Source organism: Pocillopora verrucosa, chromosome 12, assembly GCF_036669915.1.
Source record: "Pocillopora verrucosa isolate sample1 chromosome 12, ASM3666991v2, whole genome shotgun sequence".
Taxonomy (NCBI): domain Eukaryota; kingdom Metazoa; phylum Cnidaria; class Anthozoa; order Scleractinia; family Pocilloporidae; genus Pocillopora; species Pocillopora verrucosa.
The window spans coordinates 13,664,331-13,683,830 of record NC_089323.1 but is presented as its reverse complement, the minus strand read 5'-3'; the positions used below and the strand labels follow the sequence as shown (position 1 = coordinate 13,683,830).

Here is a 19,500-nt window from a genome sequence, read left to right as displayed (position 1 = left end):
ATTTTTGATCGGAGGCGTGGCTAATACGTCAAGTTGCTCATGTCACAACAGAAAGCCGCGAACAAAGAAACATCACAGAGAAAAAAAGTTTCTGTGGGCGAAACGAAAAACTTTCAGCGTTTCCTTACATTTGGCACGTCGCAATGAAAAGCAGGAAACGTAATTATGTAGGCCCTCGAACTTAATCCGCGGATTGGAGTGGTTTTAATTGAGAAATCTGAGGGACCAGTTGAGTTGTGCATACAAAACCCAAGGACGAAAGATGGCTTCAGGAGAGGGGAACAAAATTATGGTGTTTCGTCCAACTTTGGAAGAGTTTGCGGATTTCTCCGCTTATATTCGTAAGATGGAAGAGATGGGAGCTCATCGAGCTGGTGTTGCTAAGGTTAGCAGTATAAAACCGGCCTGAACCTTTCTTTATTTTAAAGCTTTCGTTTGTTTACAAAGCGTCCAGTTTGAACACACGTGGTGAAAAATAGCAAGACTACACCGAGTTAATAAACAGCTTGTGAAGGTATTTGTTCTCTTTGAATTATATTCAGGTCATACCTCCCAAAGAATGGGTTCCTCGTAAAAGTTATGAAGACATAGACACTATGATTCCGGCGCCAATATTACAAGTTGTAACTGGAACTCAAGGTAGGTTGAAATCCAAGGTGTACTGAAAGAAAAACTTAGTGAGCTAAAATAGTAAGCTTAGTGGTCCATTTTCTCTAAACAAGAGACATGATAAATTTCACTATCGAATTCAAATTCTCCATTAAGAAGGAAATGTCGGCTCGAGGTGAGAGTGAGCTTTTAACTCGACAAAGACGAGAACCAGAAATGGTTCCGTGACAGTAAGCTAAGCTTATTTTCATAGGCGCAAAATATAAGTCTTAATTGTTTGACACTAGATAGCAAGTAAAGTTCGAAATTTCATACACGACAATAAATTTGTATTCAGCCATATGTTAGAATATGAGTGAAAAGTCAGGACTTAGCTACAGTTTCATTGTCACACAGGCAATTGCAGAAAACTGCGTTCTGTTGAAATGTTTTGCTGCCAGGTTCAATGAAGCATTTAATACTTAAGAGCGAAACAAAAACAACTCACTTGCGTTTAACAGGCGCTGCAAAAGGTGTTTACATACTTTCTACCAAGGTCTATGATTGTGTTATTGTTCACAGTTAACTTTAGCATCCATGGGTATCAGTGAACTCGTGGTTTTTAAAATGCAAACCACGTTTTCTTCCGACAACGAACTGGTTTTGTGCCTCATTTCCGCAGCATCTGTAGATGATTAGTTCCTATTGTTAATTAGCGAAGTCATCAAAACCTCACAAAAGTAATCCTGAAGAAATTTAAATTGCAAAGTGAAACATTCCATTGTGGTGACCAAAAAGTAGCTTATTTCAAGACTTGTGTTAAGAGTTTTAATTACCACCCGTTAATAATTATTTCCGATTTACCTTAAAGGTTAGAAATGTGGAAACAAAGGTTATAGACCCACCTTTTCCGATCGTCACGTGCCAATTTTTAGCTATGAAATTGCTGCTAAGTATTATTGATGGTTAACTGATTAGAAACCTGTGAAAGAGGAACTGGAAGATTTTAGGGTCTAGCGTGGAGAAAGTGAAAAAGCTACCTTTGAAGTCAAGCACTAAATTCAATCTTTAAGGGGCTAATCCTATTTCACCCACAAATTTAGAAAATAAACAAGTCACTTGTACTTCAAACCATATTTCATGCTTCACAAATTTAAAAGGAAAAACTTCAAATCTCACCTTCCCTTGCCTATCTGTAAAATTCAGGTATTGTTTATTAATTTTGAGCTTAATCATTCATCATGACAATTAACCTTTGGCTACTTTCCTCTAACTCTTTACCATATTTATGAAAGCGGAGAAGGTTGTATGTCAGTGTAATGATGCGGAGGTGATGTCATCCAAAAAAAGTTCCATTTGGCTTTTGTTAAACCTTGTAAAAGACAAAAGACTGAAGTTACTGATCAAAGAGTCCTTTATCTCTAAGTAACCATCACATTAAGATGGGGGCATCTGTAAAGGAGATTTTTTTTGTGTTGCCTCAAACGTGACATAAAAAAAAAGTTGTGAGAAGTTTAAACTCAGACTTTCCGATTCTGTGCTCTGATGCTTTACCACTGAGCTGTAGAGACTTTAGGCAGGTTATTTAAACAAAGTTTAGTCTTTTTTTAACAATACTGCATCCTTAACAATACTTGATTTAGCTGAACTTTTTATCTGAACATTTATTTTTGTGAACTGTGTCAAGACGGTCAAAAGCTAACAGTGGGTGGACATTCAGTTCATTAAATCAATCCTCTTATAGTGAAAGCCCACAGACTGTGTAAAACCATTGTTTGGGTAAGACCTTGAGTAAATAACTGGCCTTTTATGTTGAGCCCTGGTTTTGTAGGCAACATAGCTGCTGTATACTGTTTGGATCAACAATGTCACAAGTTTTTTGTAAGTACTTGGAATAAAGTACTTAGTTTCTGTCTGTGTTACTTGTAAAAGAAACTGATGTTTGATAAAATTTTTACTGTGGTCTCTCTGTACAGTTGTAGGGCAACAATATCAAACCAATGCTTTTTTTAACATCATACTGAGAAAAATGGTCACTCCTTCCAGGACAGCTTTTAAGAGCTAGCTGGCGAGTAAATTGGACTGATTTGCTTGCACAACCTCACCATTTGCTTCAGTCAGCAGATTAGATCAGGCAAAGAATGTGCAATAATTTGTGTGGAAACTTGACACTAAAACCACCTACCATAAAAGTTTTCACCATGATCTTCACCTAGTCAACACGAGTCACCTTTTATGACCTCACAAGGTTCACAGATTATTATATCTTGAATTAAACTTGAGGTAGTCACATGGCTTTCCAGTTTTGGATTCATTGTATTTCACTTGGTTTGATATTATGGTACACACAGGGCTTGATTTATGTGTACCTCTTAAATTTGAGAAAAAACTCACCAATTGCCATTGATTGTTTTGATTTTTGTGACTAATGTGACAACTGATTTCAAATGTTCCTTTGCTTTAAACCTTCTTTAAGTACACCATACAATGTCATCACTTGGAACTTGACATCTTGGGTAAAATTTCAACTCAAACACCTTAGATCATTGTATGAGAGCAACTAGCAAGTTATTGAGGCTTATATAGAATGTCCTGTGATTTTCAATTTTTTACTCATTTAGTTACATGTAGTTTGGCTTGGTTTGTACAGGATTGAAATCATAAAGTATTAGAGTAATTTGCAAGAGAGGAATGGAAAAAAGCAAAGGATATGCAACAGTCCAAGAAGTTTTTAAGTAATGAATGAATAAAATCCTTTGAACTTGAATTCACAGCTGGTATTTCTTATTTTTTATTGCATTTTCAACCATGTGGAAGGTTTTTACATTTTCTTCCACTTGTTTGACTTTTGCAATCCATTATTTTATTTTCAAGCAGCCAGTTTTGCCCAAGGACTGAAAAAATGTGTCTATTACATCATAAGGATACACCATTAATAGTTTGCACAACTGTGCCAAAGATCATTTTTTATCTGTTGCTGTTACGAAGGTTTCTGTCAATCAGAGGTATTCCTACTTTGCTTGACATTAATCTTCATTTGTAAAGGAATATGATAATTACACTGAACCATTTGAGTAGTGTATGTTTTGTCTTGCTTATTTCAAAGGACTGTTCCAGCTGTTCAATGTACAGAAGAAGGCAATGTCTTTTAGTGAATTCAAGAAACTTGCCAACAGTGAAAGGTACACGTTGGTGTGAGGAGACACATTTAAAATAAGTTTTATGATGTTGGAACTTATGAGGTTTTGTAGAGTTGGCGCACAAGTGCTGAGAAGAGGACACAATCTCTTTAAAACGAGGTCGTTTTGATCTGGAATTTTTTGTCACCTTGTCAGGAAGTGATAGAACCTAATTTTTCACTCCTCTGTCACCTATACTGGGTCTAGTTTTGGAACCTGTCTGACGACTGGCCTTTGTAAACGACTTTTAATCTGGATATGTTGAGATTAATTCCTTTCCCCCTTCAAAGCTGGGTTTGCCAAGTCATATTACTCCATCACGAATGTTTAGATGTGTTTGAATAATTTCAACACCCTTAGTGATCTTTCCTGAATCAGTGAGTTACCTTGAATGGAATTCATATGGTTCCAGAAAAGAGGGTGGCATTGACTAAGTGAAACATGGGTGCCCTACACCTCCCATAATGGGGAAATGAGTGGAGCACACTGGAGCTGCTGAGTGTTTTTTCACTCTCAACAAGTACTTTTACATTCTAAGTCTTGTTGAACTCCATTGTATCTTTGTTTTCAGGCACAGACCTCCCATGGGAGATCAAGATGAGATTGAAAGAAAATACTGGAAAAACGTGACATTCAACAACCCAGTTTACGCAGCTGATATTCCCGGCACAGTGTACGACAAGGATGTGAAAGAATGGAACATAGGAAGATTAGGAACAATTCTTGATTTGATCAAGAATCAATATGGAGTCCATATCGAGGGAGTAAACACCCCATATTTGTACTTTGGGATGTGGAAAGCTACATTTGCATGGCATACTGAGGATATGGATCTCTACAGTATAAACTACTTACATTTTGGAGCTCCAAAGACTTGGTGAGAACTCGCTCAGTTACTGAAATGTTTGTTAACAAATGATGATCAAGGCTTATTGGGGAAAATATTATGTACATGTCCTCAGTAATAGGCTTTTGCGGTGTTATTGTGGCTACTGTGAAAAGGGTTATTGAAAGAAGGGAATCAAACACACCGTAAATTTTGACAACATTAGTCTGATTTTTTTCTACATTTTTCAGGTATGCAATCCCTCCCGAACATGGCCAGCGCTTGGAAAGACTTGCTGCAGGTAAGTAAACGTGTTTAGATTTCGCATTACGGCCTCTTTATTGGGCGCAGCCGCCTATTACACCATCGGCAGAAAAAGTTACTGAAATCCCTGATTATAACTCTTCTCATCTGTTTTCTTTTCCTCGTACTTCCACCCGATCTTTCTCACCAGAAGAAGAGAAAAAATTGGCAATGAGGGGAAAAACTGGAGTGCTCGTAGTTAAGTTGCGAAGCTGTATAGAACCCTTTACAGTACGGTGCAAAAGTAACGAGAGAGGAAATTTGGTCCTTTCGGCCGAAAAATGTCGAACATAAGCCCTCTTCCCCCATCCGTTTAATTTCTGGGCTACCATTTGTTCGTTTGACAAAATTCGCCTTGGAATTCTTCTAGTTGGAGCATGTAAGGAAAGCAATTTCCGTCAAACTTCAGGACCAAAATTCTCTTCGATATCCTCTGTGGTCTTTTCTGCACAACTGAAGTGCGACAGTAAGGTGATAAGGCTGCTGTCACACATCGACATGACTCACGTGACAGTATCGAATTTGAGAAAAAGGCGTGGTGAAAAGTTATCAAACGGCAGGTTTGGAAATAGGTAATGGATAGAATTGCAAAGATTTTAGATTCTGCGCTTTCCCATATAAGTAATAAATATAGACTGTAGCCAGCCTTAACCTTCAATCTTTATGCTTTCCAACTTTTTTCTCACAGGTTTCTTTCCCGGAAGCTTTCAAAGCTGTTCCCAGTTTCTTAGACACAAGATGACTATTATCTCACCCCAAGTGCTTAGAAAGTTTTCAATACCATATGATAAGGTATCTTAACAATTACATATCCACCTTTTGAGCGCCTAGGACTTTGTTTGCAAAGCAAAGTTTGGAAGTAATTTCAAGGTATTCTCTTCATAGTAATGTGTGTGCAAAAAATTCAGCATATGCAGTGGTTGAGAACGCGTTAATTAATCTTAAACAGTACAAGAAGTTGAGATTTGGTAAAAACAGTTGAAATTGAATTCATTGACGAGAAAGTCTCGAGTGGTCAAAAAAAAAAAAGATGGCGGACAGGTAGGAGAAAGGAACAACATTTTAACCTAGAGTTTGAAGGAGAATGCTAGTAACAAACAACACCTAACAGAGCACAATAAACCGGCTTAAGGTCTGGAAGTCGTGGGCTTCCAAAAGTGGCTAGGACGGAGGCCCTGAACAAAATTGCTGCGGAATTTTTCACAACATTTCGTAAGAATGACGGGGAAGATTACGAGCTTGACAGCCTTCGTGTAATGGTTACTGCTATTGAACGATACCTATAAGAGAAAGAGTACAAATGCTCTATTATTCGTAACAGATTTTAAAAGCTCAAAGCAAGTTCTTAAAGGAAGAGCCCAACTACTCCGACAACAATGCAAAGCCATACGGCCAAACCAGTGAGCCATGACCCGATCTAAACACAACTAGTTTGGAAAACAGACTTGAATTTTTGCTCTTATATTATTAACAAATAGCCAAATTGTTTTTATCATGCAATTTAAGATAAGTTAGTAATTTGGTTAGCCTCTGAAAAATTTACTTGTGCCAATTTATCCCAAATTGCACTCGAAAGCAAGTGATTATCCACACCTCTATTTAGATGTACCTATTTTTCAATTAAACTCATACGTCAGCGTGCGTTCATCGAGATCTGAAGCACGCGGGAAGTTCGGAGAGCACGAAAGATGCGTAAGAGTTGCGTAACTCTAGCTTCTTGACCAATTAAAACCAATTGTTTTATAACATTTTCAACCCGATGGAAATTTTTTTTCTCGAGGGACTTGTTTGCTAACGTCATGAGTGTGCACAATAGGAATATGAAGCACGCTCGCGCAATTGAATTTGATTACACAATTTACTAGCTATGTTATAATGAAATCTGAAATACCTTGTTCGTTTTCAGATAACACAAGAAGCTGGCGAATTTATGATCACCTTTCCTTATGGCTATCACTGTGGTTTTAACAATGGTTTTAACTGTGCTGAGTCGACGAATTTTGCGTCTGAAAGATGGATTGATTTTGGAAAGAAAGCACAAGTTGTGAGTAGTAGACTTTTTACAATACTCTAATGTTATGTATTTACTTTCGTAAGTAGGACAGAGTTATGAAAACTCAAAAAAGAGCATAGAAGTGGGGATATACCGTGATTCTTTCCTCAATACTTCTGATGATAATCTTTGTTAATTTTTTTTTTTTGGAGGATGCCCTTTCTGGGATTTTAACTTTGTATCGAGCTGCAAATTGGTTTCTCTGGCACTGGTAACCTTATATTTGATTTCTTTCAGTGTATGTGTAAAAAAGACACCGTTAAGATTTGCATGGATGTCTTCGTTAAGACATTTCAAGTAAGTTAGCTTAACAAAGTAAAAATAAATTACCAACACAATGCCTTGTAGTATTTAGAGTAATCGTTGCCAAAATTCCCTCCACTTGAGGGAGAAAAAGAAATATTAGTTTTAAGAGAGAAACAAAATAAAAACCTTCGAAGAGACAATAAAAACGCAAGTAGGGACAAAGCTGACCATGGATGAAGAGAAAACGGAAATATTGGAAATGGAGGGCTTGAAAAATTAAACTAAAGTTTGACAAGATGCACAATCCATAGTAACCGGAGGTTTTCTCCACGTCCTCTGGTTTTCCTACCTCCACTAAATCCTACATTCTAAATTCCGGTTCGACCTGGAAACAGTGGTTAAGAAGGGCCACCTTGTGGAACACCATTGCTTAATTTCGCTTTTTATTGCCATCATTGTGAACATTATTATTATTTGAATTAAAGTGTATTAACATTAAAAGCTGTTGTTGATTTTCCAGCCAGACAAGTGGGAAGAGTATCTGAAGTCCAAACATGACGACAGCAGTGACAGCGAGGATGACGAGGAAGAAGAGCAACACGAGGAAGGGAAAGAGAAAAAGAAAAACGAAAAAGATAGACCGCCGGGGAAAGAAAAAATCAAGTCAGAGGGTCTTCATATAGATGTCGATGATGACATGCCCCTTGCTAAATTGAAAGAAACGCTAGCAAGGTATTTAGAGAACGTTTCCTGTCTAAAGCAACTGAATTAGTTTTGAAGGAAGGGGGTAACTTTTTAAAGAAACTGTGGTGCTGTTTCAGCGGGAGGGTCTAGCAAGGTAATTAAGTATTATGAACTGAGTTGATAACGTAAATTGGCCACCGTAAAGAGTTTAAAGCTTGCGTTTCGAGCGCTAGCCCCTCGTCAGAGCGAAGGGCTAATGCTCGAAACGTCAGCTTGAAATCCTTTAAGGCGGCCAATTCACGTTATCAACTCGGTTGATAATGATAAATTATCCGGAGTTAGTTTGCATTACTTCGCTCGATAATTAGCCCGGAGATCTCTCGCTTTTTTCTGCCCTTCGCGAAGATTGCTTGTTTTTACTTAAAATTCTTATTGGGTACTTGCGATATCTTCCTTCTCTCTGATTTTCCGTTTTTTTTCTTTTTTCATTTGCGTATAGTTTTACGATGAATTTGGAATGCGCTCTAAAGAAGGGCGATAAGCATTTATCGCTGACGCGGAACAAATCAAAATCAACATTCCCCGTGAGGATTTCAACCCAAGTGCCTCTGAATCACAGAAAACTTGTAAAAAAAATCTTTAAATTGTTGAAACCCGCCGAAAAATCGTGATAAATTCGTTAAAAGAATAATTTCCCGTTCCAATTGTACGATCGAATACCTCATAGAAGTAGTTGGAAGGCCTCCTTGGCCCTATACATACAGATTAAAAAGAATTACTGTATCATTTTGAATACGCATTTCATTTCTTTGGAAGGAAATAACAGCTAAAATATGTTTTTGATTAATTCCTAGAGGGTCTCTTGAGAGACGAAAATCTGCATCTAAAAGACAGCCCGTGGTTACAAAATCCTTCACTGTCCCCAGCAGTGCTGGGAGAAGAAATAAAATGGAAGAAACCAAGAAAAGAAAAGGTGCACCTTCAACTCACTTGTTCGTACCTAATGAGGTCCATTTATTAGTTAGTAATAGGGCACACCTTGCGCAAACCAACATTAGAGTGATTTAGCAAGAGGACGGGAATGTCATTTCAGAACAGGAAAGCGCGCGGTTAATCTGGACACGACTCTATTTCGACTTCCCGTGTTAGCGATGCCGTTCTCCCCATCAAGTTCAGGACGTCATTTTGCTGGTTTTCCCGTCGCGATCAAAACGCCTAGGATTTGCGTTAATTGTGCACTTATAAACGAGATAATACTGTTTGGAATTATTTCAGAACTCATTTCTAGGATAATCAGGTCCCTTTCTTTGTTTTATTCGGTGTATTTGTGAAAATTTACCGCTACTTTAATTCTGGATTCCCGTAAGGAAACACGTTCGTTAGCAAGCGATCCAAGATTTCATGCTCAGTTACCTTTTTTCGTAATTGAGCTAGGCTTTAAACAACGTAAGGGGGTTTTCTTTGATACATTTCTTAAACCCTGTATAAAAACTCTAAGAATGGGTTGCTGTTAATTTTATCGTGAATTCATCAGTACACGAAACTTGCTTCATGTTGAAGTTTATCAAAATGAAACAACACAAAGCTTACCTACTGTATTATCCAGTGTTATTTGTTGTCATTGTCGTTTTAATCGTGATTAAAAAGTGTTCTGTGATTTAAAGTCAGAGATAAAAAAAATTTGAGAATAGCTCGGGTTTGCACTTTTTTATGTCTTTAATTTTTGATCAGTGCCGGTGAAAACTAAGAAAAGAAATTCATGCTCTCGCTACGTAAGAAAATGACAATCAACTTGATTTTGGCACGGCTTTCTAAATCTATTAATTTGATTCAGCCTTGAACGACTTTATTCGTTAAAAAAATTAAATTAAACAAAAACAAAATAAAACAAGTCTTATTCCTCAGTCTAACCGTTTCGTTGGTGACGTCATGGTTAAACGGGAACTGATCGTAAAGAACTCCGTCTTTGGGTCGCTTGATTTCTACATGTTTTCGCCATAACTCCTGATAACTCCGTTCAAAATGCATTGCAACTATAAGAAGGTGGTGCTCAAGAGAGGTGTACTGTCATGATTGAGAAGAATATTTAGTAAACAAGGGGAAAAACGACGACATTTTCAATTCCAAATTATGCTTAACAAAATTATAAGGAAAAACGAGTAGAAGCACTAAACGGATTGATAGCGACGCAAATCATAGAAAAAAACATATTTAGTGGGCTTCAAAATTTGATAGATGAATCTGCAGATTCGAGACTTAACTGGAATGGAATAGTTTCAAAGTTTCATCGCCCTTGTGGATTCATATTAACAATTCACTTGTAGTAAACTATCCTCTGTTTGCACTTATTACACTCTCAAAGAAGGTAATTTCGTTGTCCTTTAAGTCGTCTATGAAACCGAAAATTCAAAGGTGATAGTGATCTTTAAAGAGCCGAGGTTAGGATGTTCAAGAACAAATACAACGTTGACGGTTCGTTGCAACGACTGCTAAGTCTCTTCTGAGACACGACGGGGCGACGTTCTCGACCCAGTTTCTTATCAATATTTTTTCTACGCGCGCCGTTGTCAACTGACATTCCCTTCCTCTTGCTAAACCACTCTATTAAATGTCCTAAGACGCGCCCTCTGCTGGAATCCCCACGGTAAGAGCGAAAGAAGGCGACCATGGAATACCTGGCTTCATGACCTTGAGGCTGACATCAGAAAGAGCGGCCACTCATGGAGCCAATAAGAAAGAATTTCTCAGAAGAGAGATCTCTGGCGGACTGTTTTTGACGGCCCATGCCCCAGGAGAAACGATGGGCTTAGATAGATATTGAATAGATATTAGGGATCAATATCAGTGTCTGAGCAACTGCCCACACACCCCTCCCCTAACCCAACAACAGTCTATTGATAACAAGTTTAGGGTTAATGTTGGGTTAGGGGAGGGGTAGGTGGGTAGTTGCCCAGATACTGATATTGATCCGATATTAGTTAGTAAACATCCCTGCCATGAGGCAACTTACTGCAGTTATTATACCTGGAGAAGCTTCTCGACAACATAATGTCGATATACTTGATTTAACCTTTTTAAACCCTAACATCAATATGCGTTTTCTCCATACTGTTATGCATACAAAACCCTAGGTGCTGACAAGGAGATTTTGTCAAACAATCAAAAGCTTCTTTAGTTGGTGATCTTTTCCTTTATTCTCGTGACCTTCATGTTTGATCCAGGGGCGATATTGTAAAGAGAAATTAGATGCTAGTCACTCTAGGAGTTGAAGGGTAAAGTGTCTTAATGTTAGTAACAAAATGCTGATGATTTTCTGGCCAAAAGTGGTAAAAGTTTGAAAAAGTGCCTCAAAGTAAGCCAGGATAAAGTAGAATTTGCCGAGAGATAACGGAATAATGTTATTCCAACCCTTTGAAAGACCCTATTACGTCAAAATCTCGATTTTTTTTTAACTTGCAGGTCGGAAAGATCAAGGAGGAAAAACTAGCACATCCAATAAAATACTGTCTAGTATTCTTGACGGGCTATGGCATCATCAGCTGCCGAATTTTGAGATGGAACAGGCTTTTAACATCGTTCTCTCACAGCAGGAACCTCATTGTTCTGTTTGTAGCTTCTTCTCAAAATCAGAGGTAAGAAAGGTTTTTTTTGGGAAAAAGCTGAGATTAGGGACGCAATGCAATGACCAACACGAGGCGATTGTTTGGACTGCCGTGCGTTGTCTTTTGTCGAAAACATCCGTGCGTTATACTCTGATCAGGGTAAATATTTCGTATTTTCACTTGGAAGAGTGATACTCCTTTGTATCTGTTGCTTTCTCAAGCGTGTGACTGATCGCACTTTTCTCAAACCCATGTGCATGATTTTCCATGTGCATTTCTAATACAAAACACCAGTCTAAAATTTCCTGCGCCTCGAAGCAATTGCATTTCCCCACGCTAGTCCGAGGCACCTGTCGTATGTTTCCCTTAAACGCTTCATTAGCCTGCTTTGCTGCGCAGCAGCAGAAACTTACTAGCCACTTATGTTTTATTTCTCAGGATAATCTGCTAGTACATCTAAGAGAAAATCTCCACAAACCGCTTTCCAATTTAACGATAAACCTAACAGGTTTGACCGAAAAGCTGTCTGTCCCTAAAGTACCAGAGATTTGCTTCATGTCGGACGACTCCAGTCCTGAGAGTATGAGCTCTTGGCTGGACAAAAAGTTCACCACAGATACAGCAAGTCCTCTGCTACGATGTGCATCATGTAAATTACTTGTTCATGCAAGTGAGTAGAAAACTGAATCACGGAAAAGAATGTGTTGTTTTGACGAAAAAGAGTTTTCTGTGAGGAGTGTTAGTTTTATTTACTTTATTTCGTGGTGAGTTACGTGGTGGCCCTGTGGTCGAGGTTCTTTACTCCCGCCATGTCTCGCGGCCCCCACGAACTGAATGTAAATGGTTCTTAGCGAAATACAGCTGGGTTCTTATAATGTTTCATTGATTTAAGGGGAAATACATATGCTTTCAAGAGTACAGGTCGGTCACAAATTCTAAAAGGAGCTCATGAGACTGCGCTGAACATTCACTCGCCGGTACTTTGAGTGAGTAATACATCGACGTAAAGTTGATTGAAGTAAATTGAGATTAGTAACTGTTGTTGTTTGAAACCATACTGTTGCCTGTTGGAATGAAGGGTACCATAATATAAACAACCAGCTGTATGAAATCAGTTTTAAGAGTTTGTACTGGATTTTGTGTTAGGTTGTTATGGTGTAAGTCATGCTCCAAGTGATGGCCAGTGGAAATGTCAAAGATGTCTTCAAGATGATCAATCAGCCATTGAAAATAGTGTGAGTAGATCTGGTTTGTGTTCGTGCGCCCTTTTATTCAAAGATGAAGACCTTGTACCTTGATGTGCGCATTGCTACCCTTTGAATGTGCAATACTGTCTTTAAAATGTTACGAAAACTAGATTTGGACGCCAACTCGCTATTGATATCATCAATATCGAAAAGATATTTCGTATTTCTCATGAGATTGTTTTTTTTCCCTCACAGTATTGCTCGTTATGTAGACTGGGTGGTGGCGCTTTGAAGAGGACAACAGACAGCAGGTATTTTCAACACTCCAGAGGATAATACCTTATCGTGTTTATGGTCGACAACGTACTTATCATTGCGATGCGGAGTCAGTCTTCTCCCTAGTGACTCCTTTTTATTCGTTAAGGTGTGGACCACAAACTGGCCAATAAGCAAACATCCCTAGAAGGATCAAAAACAAAAGAACTAGTGAGCAGAACCATAGTTGAGCGCGTGCATTTTAAAAAGCGCGTGAAATCACCAAAATTGATGTGGTCTGAGAACGGAAACCGCGACGGAAAATTGTTAAAGTTTCGATTTGGAACTTAACGCTGCGCACATGTGTTATGCTGAAGTTTGGGTGTAACGCCGCAAGAGACGGTAAACACATCCAGCCATTTGAGAAATTCGTGCTATTTGCGAAATTCTTGCTAAAAATAAAAAATATATTTTTTTATTCTTGACCGCTTAAGGTCCCTAATATCACTTACAACTACTCTCTCGTGTCGTTTCTTGCAGATGGGTTCATATAGGATGTGCAGTAGCTGTACCTGAAGTGTTCTTTGTCGATGTGAATCTTAGGGAAGGAGTTAACATCGATAAAATTACTTCAGCAAGAAGAAAACTTGTAAGTGGAGCACTTTTGTTCTTTTCTTTTCGTTCATTATAATATTGTGGTAACTTTATCTCCATACGCCTTGCTACTTTCACTGTGGCGTTCTGTTTTTTTGGCATGTATGTATGTTTGTTTCACCCTGTTAGTATTATGATGTGTCATGCTATCCTCCTTGTTCTGTCATGTTGCTTTCGAGTCAGTCCCACGGTACCTGGTTCAGTGCGTCATGCTCTTCTTTTGCGTTTCTTTAGAAATGTTTTTATTGTCGATCAAGTTCCACGGCCAGCGGAAGGGATAATGGTGCATGCGTACAATGTTGCGCGGGAAAGTGTGCAATATCCTTTCATGTGACGTGCTTTGTTTTGGCCGGGTTCGTGCTGGAGCCAAGTGATTGGCCGCAACCTACGGAAACCTACTGCGAGAGACATCTGAGAACAAGATTTAAAGTAAGATTCTTTTATGTAGTGCAAATGCCTTGTTGCCACTAAGAGCGTATTCCGATCATAAACTTCAAATTCCCTTGATATTCCTTATTTGCTTTTTATTGGCTCTGTGATCCGCTGTTCATAACGCGGAGCGATAAGATGTTGAAAAGAAAAAAGGACGTAATTTTTCTGGAAGCTGAAAATAATGCTACTCTTTAGGTTGAGGACAAACGAGAGGTTTTTGAGGTGATTCATGGGGTAACGCAAAGTGCCTAACGATTATTTCATTTTTCTTTAGGAGGAAAGGTAAAAGATTGTTTATACAACTTCATCTTTTCCCTTATTTTCTCAGGGAAAGCAGAGAGACTTCTCTGTTATTCATTTCGGTGAATCCGTTGTAGCCAAGCACAAAAATGGAAGGTAAATTAGATCAGTTCAAATATTGTTTCTTTTTTTTCCCATGCATTCTGTTTTTCTCACTACTCTTACAGAGCCTCCTTGCAAGGAGGCAGAAGGAAACCTTTGGTTAGTGAGGTCATTTGCGATTGACTAGCATCGCATCGGGGTGGGGTAGGGCAGGGGAGGGGTGGAGGAGACAGTAATGTGCCTTAAATCAACTCGTAAATTTTAACTAATTTACCAAGGTAGTTTAGATAGTCTGCGTACCTTGATGGACTCTTAATTTGGGTCTGCTGCATTTGTCTCAGATATTACAGGGGCGTGGTGCAGGACACGACAACTGATGAGTATTATGTGGTGTCATTTGATGATGGGACGTACTGCGATAATTTACCTCCAACTGACATTGTGGTAAGAAGCTTGTAGTAAATGAAGAAATAACAGTAATAATAATAATAAAATTGATAAGAATAATAATGATGGTATAATTTATATAGCGGAAAATACTTGTAAATATGATTTAATGCGCAGACCAAAGTCAGTGAGCTTCTAAAAATCGTTTAAAATCGTTAGAAAAAAAATGCGCAAATAGTTATAGCTATATAAGATATTCCTAAAACTCCTCTTTGAGAGGCATAAATGATAATAGTTTAGATATCACATGCAAAAACACTACTTGTGGGCTAATTAAAAAAGGCAAGTTTAGAGCACTTAAGTACTGAAGTGTTGATCTACACAGTGAGATAAGTAAATGTGAGCCCGAAAAAATTTAGGAATCGGGCAGGACTCGCACTACAGTAACGACCTGGGGACTCGGTGAATTTTCTGGCCAACCGGGTTTTTTAAGTCAGTGACCTCTAAGGCTCAAGGGTTTCTAGGCTCAAATGTTGCTCATTGATCGAAGTGCTTAATATGTGCGACGAAAGAGAGAAAGACCAAAGTGGGTAGAAGAAGTGAAATAAGTGGCCATAGTTAGATTGCAAATGACGTGCTCAGATAATAAAGATAAATTTCTCATGTTGCACAGACCGTAGTTGAGCTCTTTTAGAAGAATGACCACAGCTTTTTTACTAATGATGTTGCTTTTCTTGTTCTTTGTAGGGTCATGACAACACACAAGAGGATATTCCTGTAGGAAGGGTTATTCAAGTCAGGTGGAGCGAGGACGGTGGACTGTATAAAGCCAGAGTCACTGGCCGAAGAATAAGCGTTACATACCAGGTATGTAAGTTATCTTGACTCTATGAAAGGTCCACAAAATTCGCAAAGATGTTTTTTTTCTGATTAAGGTGCAAAGAAAGAGTAGATAAAGGGGGATCCTCTACTTATAAAGCAACTTGGACGGACAGGATGGTCCTCCTGGAAGGAATTAACTCCACCAAGCTATCCTCATTAGCTCAAATAGGATCACGTGTTCCTGCGGAATTAGTCATACTCCCGCATACAGCTGTTACGAGAAAAGGTTGTCGGCAAAAAAAGACGAAAGTGCACGCCGCAATCTCGAAATGTCTTCTGGGTATCCGGTAACCAATCAATTTTAATAAGTCAAATAAATACATGATTAACAGAATTCATCAAACCCGCGATACCTCGTCCTTGCCGTGACGTTTTCCAGGTTTCTCTGAAATCCCGAGCTCAAGGAACCGTGACCTGAAGACTACCCACAACAGATTTCGGGGTTGTCGCGTTCACTTTTACGCTTTTTTTCTGACAACTTTTCTCCAATCATCTGTATGTTCCCCATCATTTCACCCATTAACTGAAGGTTTAGGAATACCACAGTACATACAAAACACGAAAATAGAGAACGTACAATGTAACGATTGGCGTTACTCTACGTAACATTGAACGAACACGAGAAATTTTGAAACCATTTTGTTTTGGATTAGGTTGAATTCGAAGATGATTCGTGGTTAAGCGTCCGCCGGGAGGACGTGTACAAAGCAAGTGAAGAACTTCCTCTTAAAGTGCAACAGCGACTGGTAAGTTTAAGCGAACATCCAAGTGGCGCTACTTTTGGGAGGGGGGGATCTCTTTTCAATGGTCAATATATGAAGAGGTCTGGGTGAAGTGTTTTGGTGAGAACAACAACCCAAAACAGTCAACTGATAACAACTGAAGGTTGATGTTGGGTTAGGGGAGGGGTAGGTGCGCTATTGCTCAGATACTGCCTTTAGTCCAGGGGACTCATTCCATGCATAACCGCTGGACTTGCAAAGACAATTTTTGATTCCGTCCTTCGAAATTTGTTTTACTTTACAGTCCTCCGCCACAGAGACAGCTAATCTGTGTTACTGGGAAGACATTCCTGATCACAGCGCCAAGCGACCAAGGAAACAGAACCCACGCTTTCTATGAAAGATTAATTGTAAGCTTTGGATATTTCGTCCTTTTATCGATATTGATAAAGGGGCCATGGTTTCCGCCATCTTCATTTTGAGCCGCGGTTTTGAAGGTCAATCTCCTGGGTAAGAAGTTCAAGATCATCAGCGGAAAACCTTTCATAGCAAGTCAGCCTATTGAAAACAAATTGTGTCAAGTTGCGATAAAAGCAGCCTTGTGTGCTTATTTCTCTTAATGGGCGGGCCCATTAATCCCAGTAATATTTTGAGCTTGTGGTTAGCTAGTCTTGGAAGAAAACGAAAAGGAAGTGAATCCCTCGAGCCTTTTTTACAGCACTAGTTGTCTCGAGTGTCTTACAAGCTACGAAATCAGTAATTTCGTTAACGAACTGATCAATCAAAACAGGAGCTTATATCATTGGTATTCATAAACACGAGAAAATTCTGGTAGTTCAGCTGGAGACGACGAAGGAAGTTAAGAGCTGACCTCAAAAAATGATTTTGATAACCCATTAACACCAGCAAAACACGTTTAATTAAACCTGGTTTACCTGAGTGATAATCAGAAACAGAACTAAAAAACTGAATTTTCCATAGGATTCTAGTAGGCACTAACTTGTATTTTGAATTCGCTAAATTTGAAGACAACAAACTTCGGGTGAAGAAGCTTTTATGTAGGAAACAAATTTAAATCTTATTCGACAAAAAAGCTTCAAAACATGTTTACGCTATTGTGTGAACAAGGTATAAGATTCCTGTGCTCGCGTGTATGTTCATGCAGCATGAAAAGTTAATGAGTGTGAAGTCATTCAAATGATCTTCTTCAAAGGTGCAAGGGATTCGCTTTCGTATTTTAAAAAATTCCTTTCTGAGTATATTTTTTTGGGGTATTTTTGAAGTTTTGTTTCTCAAGGACGTTATGCTATATTATGAGGCATTTTGTGTGAGCTAAGTATCCACTTTTTCGGCGCCGAAAAAAATGTATTTTGGCAAACATTGTTAAATGGTTCTAGGTTCATTACAAAAAAGCTATAAATGTTAGCTTTATTTAAACCATTTGAAGCAAGTGAATAGCATATTGCAAGGCATTTGTCTGATAGGATTTTCATACGATCTGTGCCTGAATCGATCTAATTACAGCGATACAGCACTTTATACTAACACAGTCGTTTTTCAAATTCATTCATACTTTAAACATGTATTGTCCTTCGTTGGAGATAAGATGTCGTTAAATTTAAACTTGAAAACAACGAATTTATTTTTTAAGGTCTTGTACCGGAAGGAAAAGCAAGGAGATCACACACCCCTCCGTGTTGGGAGAGTTTTAAGGGGATCTTGAAATATTCAATCCTGATTTGCGAATTTAATCACGTGAGCACTCTAAACCGAATCATTCAAACATGCTTGGTGCCTGTTACGTTATTCTTTAGTTGAACAGCTTGCGTAAGACTCGAAATTAAATCTAATGATAGATGTGATCTCTTACATGTAGCTTTAAAATTCTCTTTAGATACAACCTAAACTACTTGACTAAAATTAATTTACTCGAGAGCTCGCTCGTTAATTGTAGATAAAATTGCATATTGGCTGCTATTTATGATTGCTTATTTAACAGCGTATGAGGTATTTAATGAAGTACTGCTATCTTTCGCAAATGAAACGTAAACAATTAAGTATTAGGTGTTTTGGGGTATTGTAGCTTCACTTTCCACTCATTTGTAGACTGGAGGCTCGTTTCAAGACTTGCATGGTGATACTCGACCCGTAAAATTAGATTTTTAAGAATGAGAGCGCTTTCCGATTGAGTGTCTTAAAATTCTCTTCAGTGAAAGGAATCTCGACGGCCAATCAGAACAATGGACAGCATCAAAAGGAACCAATGGAACGTAAAGGAAAATTCTTTTAACAATTTTAAGCGCGGGAAAACGAAAAGGCACGATTTGTTTTGGTTCTGTTTCTGATTGGTTGAGAGATTTGCGCTTAATTTGTTAACAAATCACTCATCGCTTTGAGGCAAAGCTGGCGTAATTCGGGATTTTTTCGACACTCGATTGAGAGTTGCTCAGAGAACAGTCCTGGGTTGCTTAACCAAGTCTCTATCCGTGAATGAGTCAGCAGAGAAGATTGCGGGCTCGTTGAAACATCACGGTGGAGACTTGGCGACGAATTTGTAATTTGGTCAACTTAAAAGACTTCCAATTTGAATTTGGTGTGCCTAGTTTTGTGCCATGTTAAACTTCTCTAATTCTCCGATACTTGTACATGAAACAATTAAGTTATATATGCTCATTTTTCCAAGCAGTCAAACCAAAATAAAAATTTCTGGATATCCCATGGTATTTATTTCTTGAGGGCTAAATCAAGGGTGTCGTGCGGTCAGAAAATGGAAGTAGGCTGAGATGTTCCTAACAACAGCTGGCGGCTAACATTTAGCTTCGTAACTCGCTAGGTAATAGCGGCCTGACTAGTATCTAAGAGGCAGAGGTTTTTTTAGGCTTTTTTTTGCATGGTTTCTGCAATTGCAGCCCACCTGCCAGGATTATTGTTTTTACCCTTTAACCCCTGAGAGTGACTAGCATATAATATCTCCCAACAGTATCACACAATAAGGTTATGAGAATAAAGGAAATGATCATCAACTAAATATTCTCTTGATCGACAAACAAATTCTCCTTGTCGGCGCCTTAGGAAATATTTAGAGAACAGTATGGAGAGTATGCATACTGATATAAGGGTGTTAAGGGTTAGATGTTTTTCCGCCCCGGTATCCGCAG

At 38.6% G+C, this 19,500-nt stretch overlaps 1 protein-coding gene across 1 annotated transcript; it reads left to right on the top strand.

Annotated features, from left to right (window-relative positions):
• The first annotated feature begins 33 nt into the window (after positions 1–33).
• LOC131770352 (lysine-specific demethylase 4A) lies at positions 34–19,411 on the top strand. The gene is made up of 21 exons (XM_059086064.2): positions 34–385; positions 543–639; positions 3,695–3,770; positions 4,339–4,644; positions 4,845–4,894; positions 5,585–5,688; positions 6,803–6,940; positions 7,187–7,246; positions 7,716–7,927; positions 8,734–8,852; positions 11,339–11,511; positions 11,920–12,151; positions 12,628–12,716; positions 12,924–12,979; positions 13,464–13,572; positions 13,812–14,006; positions 14,338–14,405; positions 14,693–14,795; positions 15,486–15,605; positions 16,274–16,366; positions 16,647–19,411. The coding sequence occupies exons 1-21, from the start codon at positions 263–265 to the stop codon at positions 16,740–16,742; spliced, it is 2,619 nt and encodes an 872-aa protein (XP_058942047.2). The 5' UTR covers positions 34–262; the 3' UTR covers positions 16,743–19,411.
• Positions 19,412–19,500: the final 89 nt, after the last annotated feature.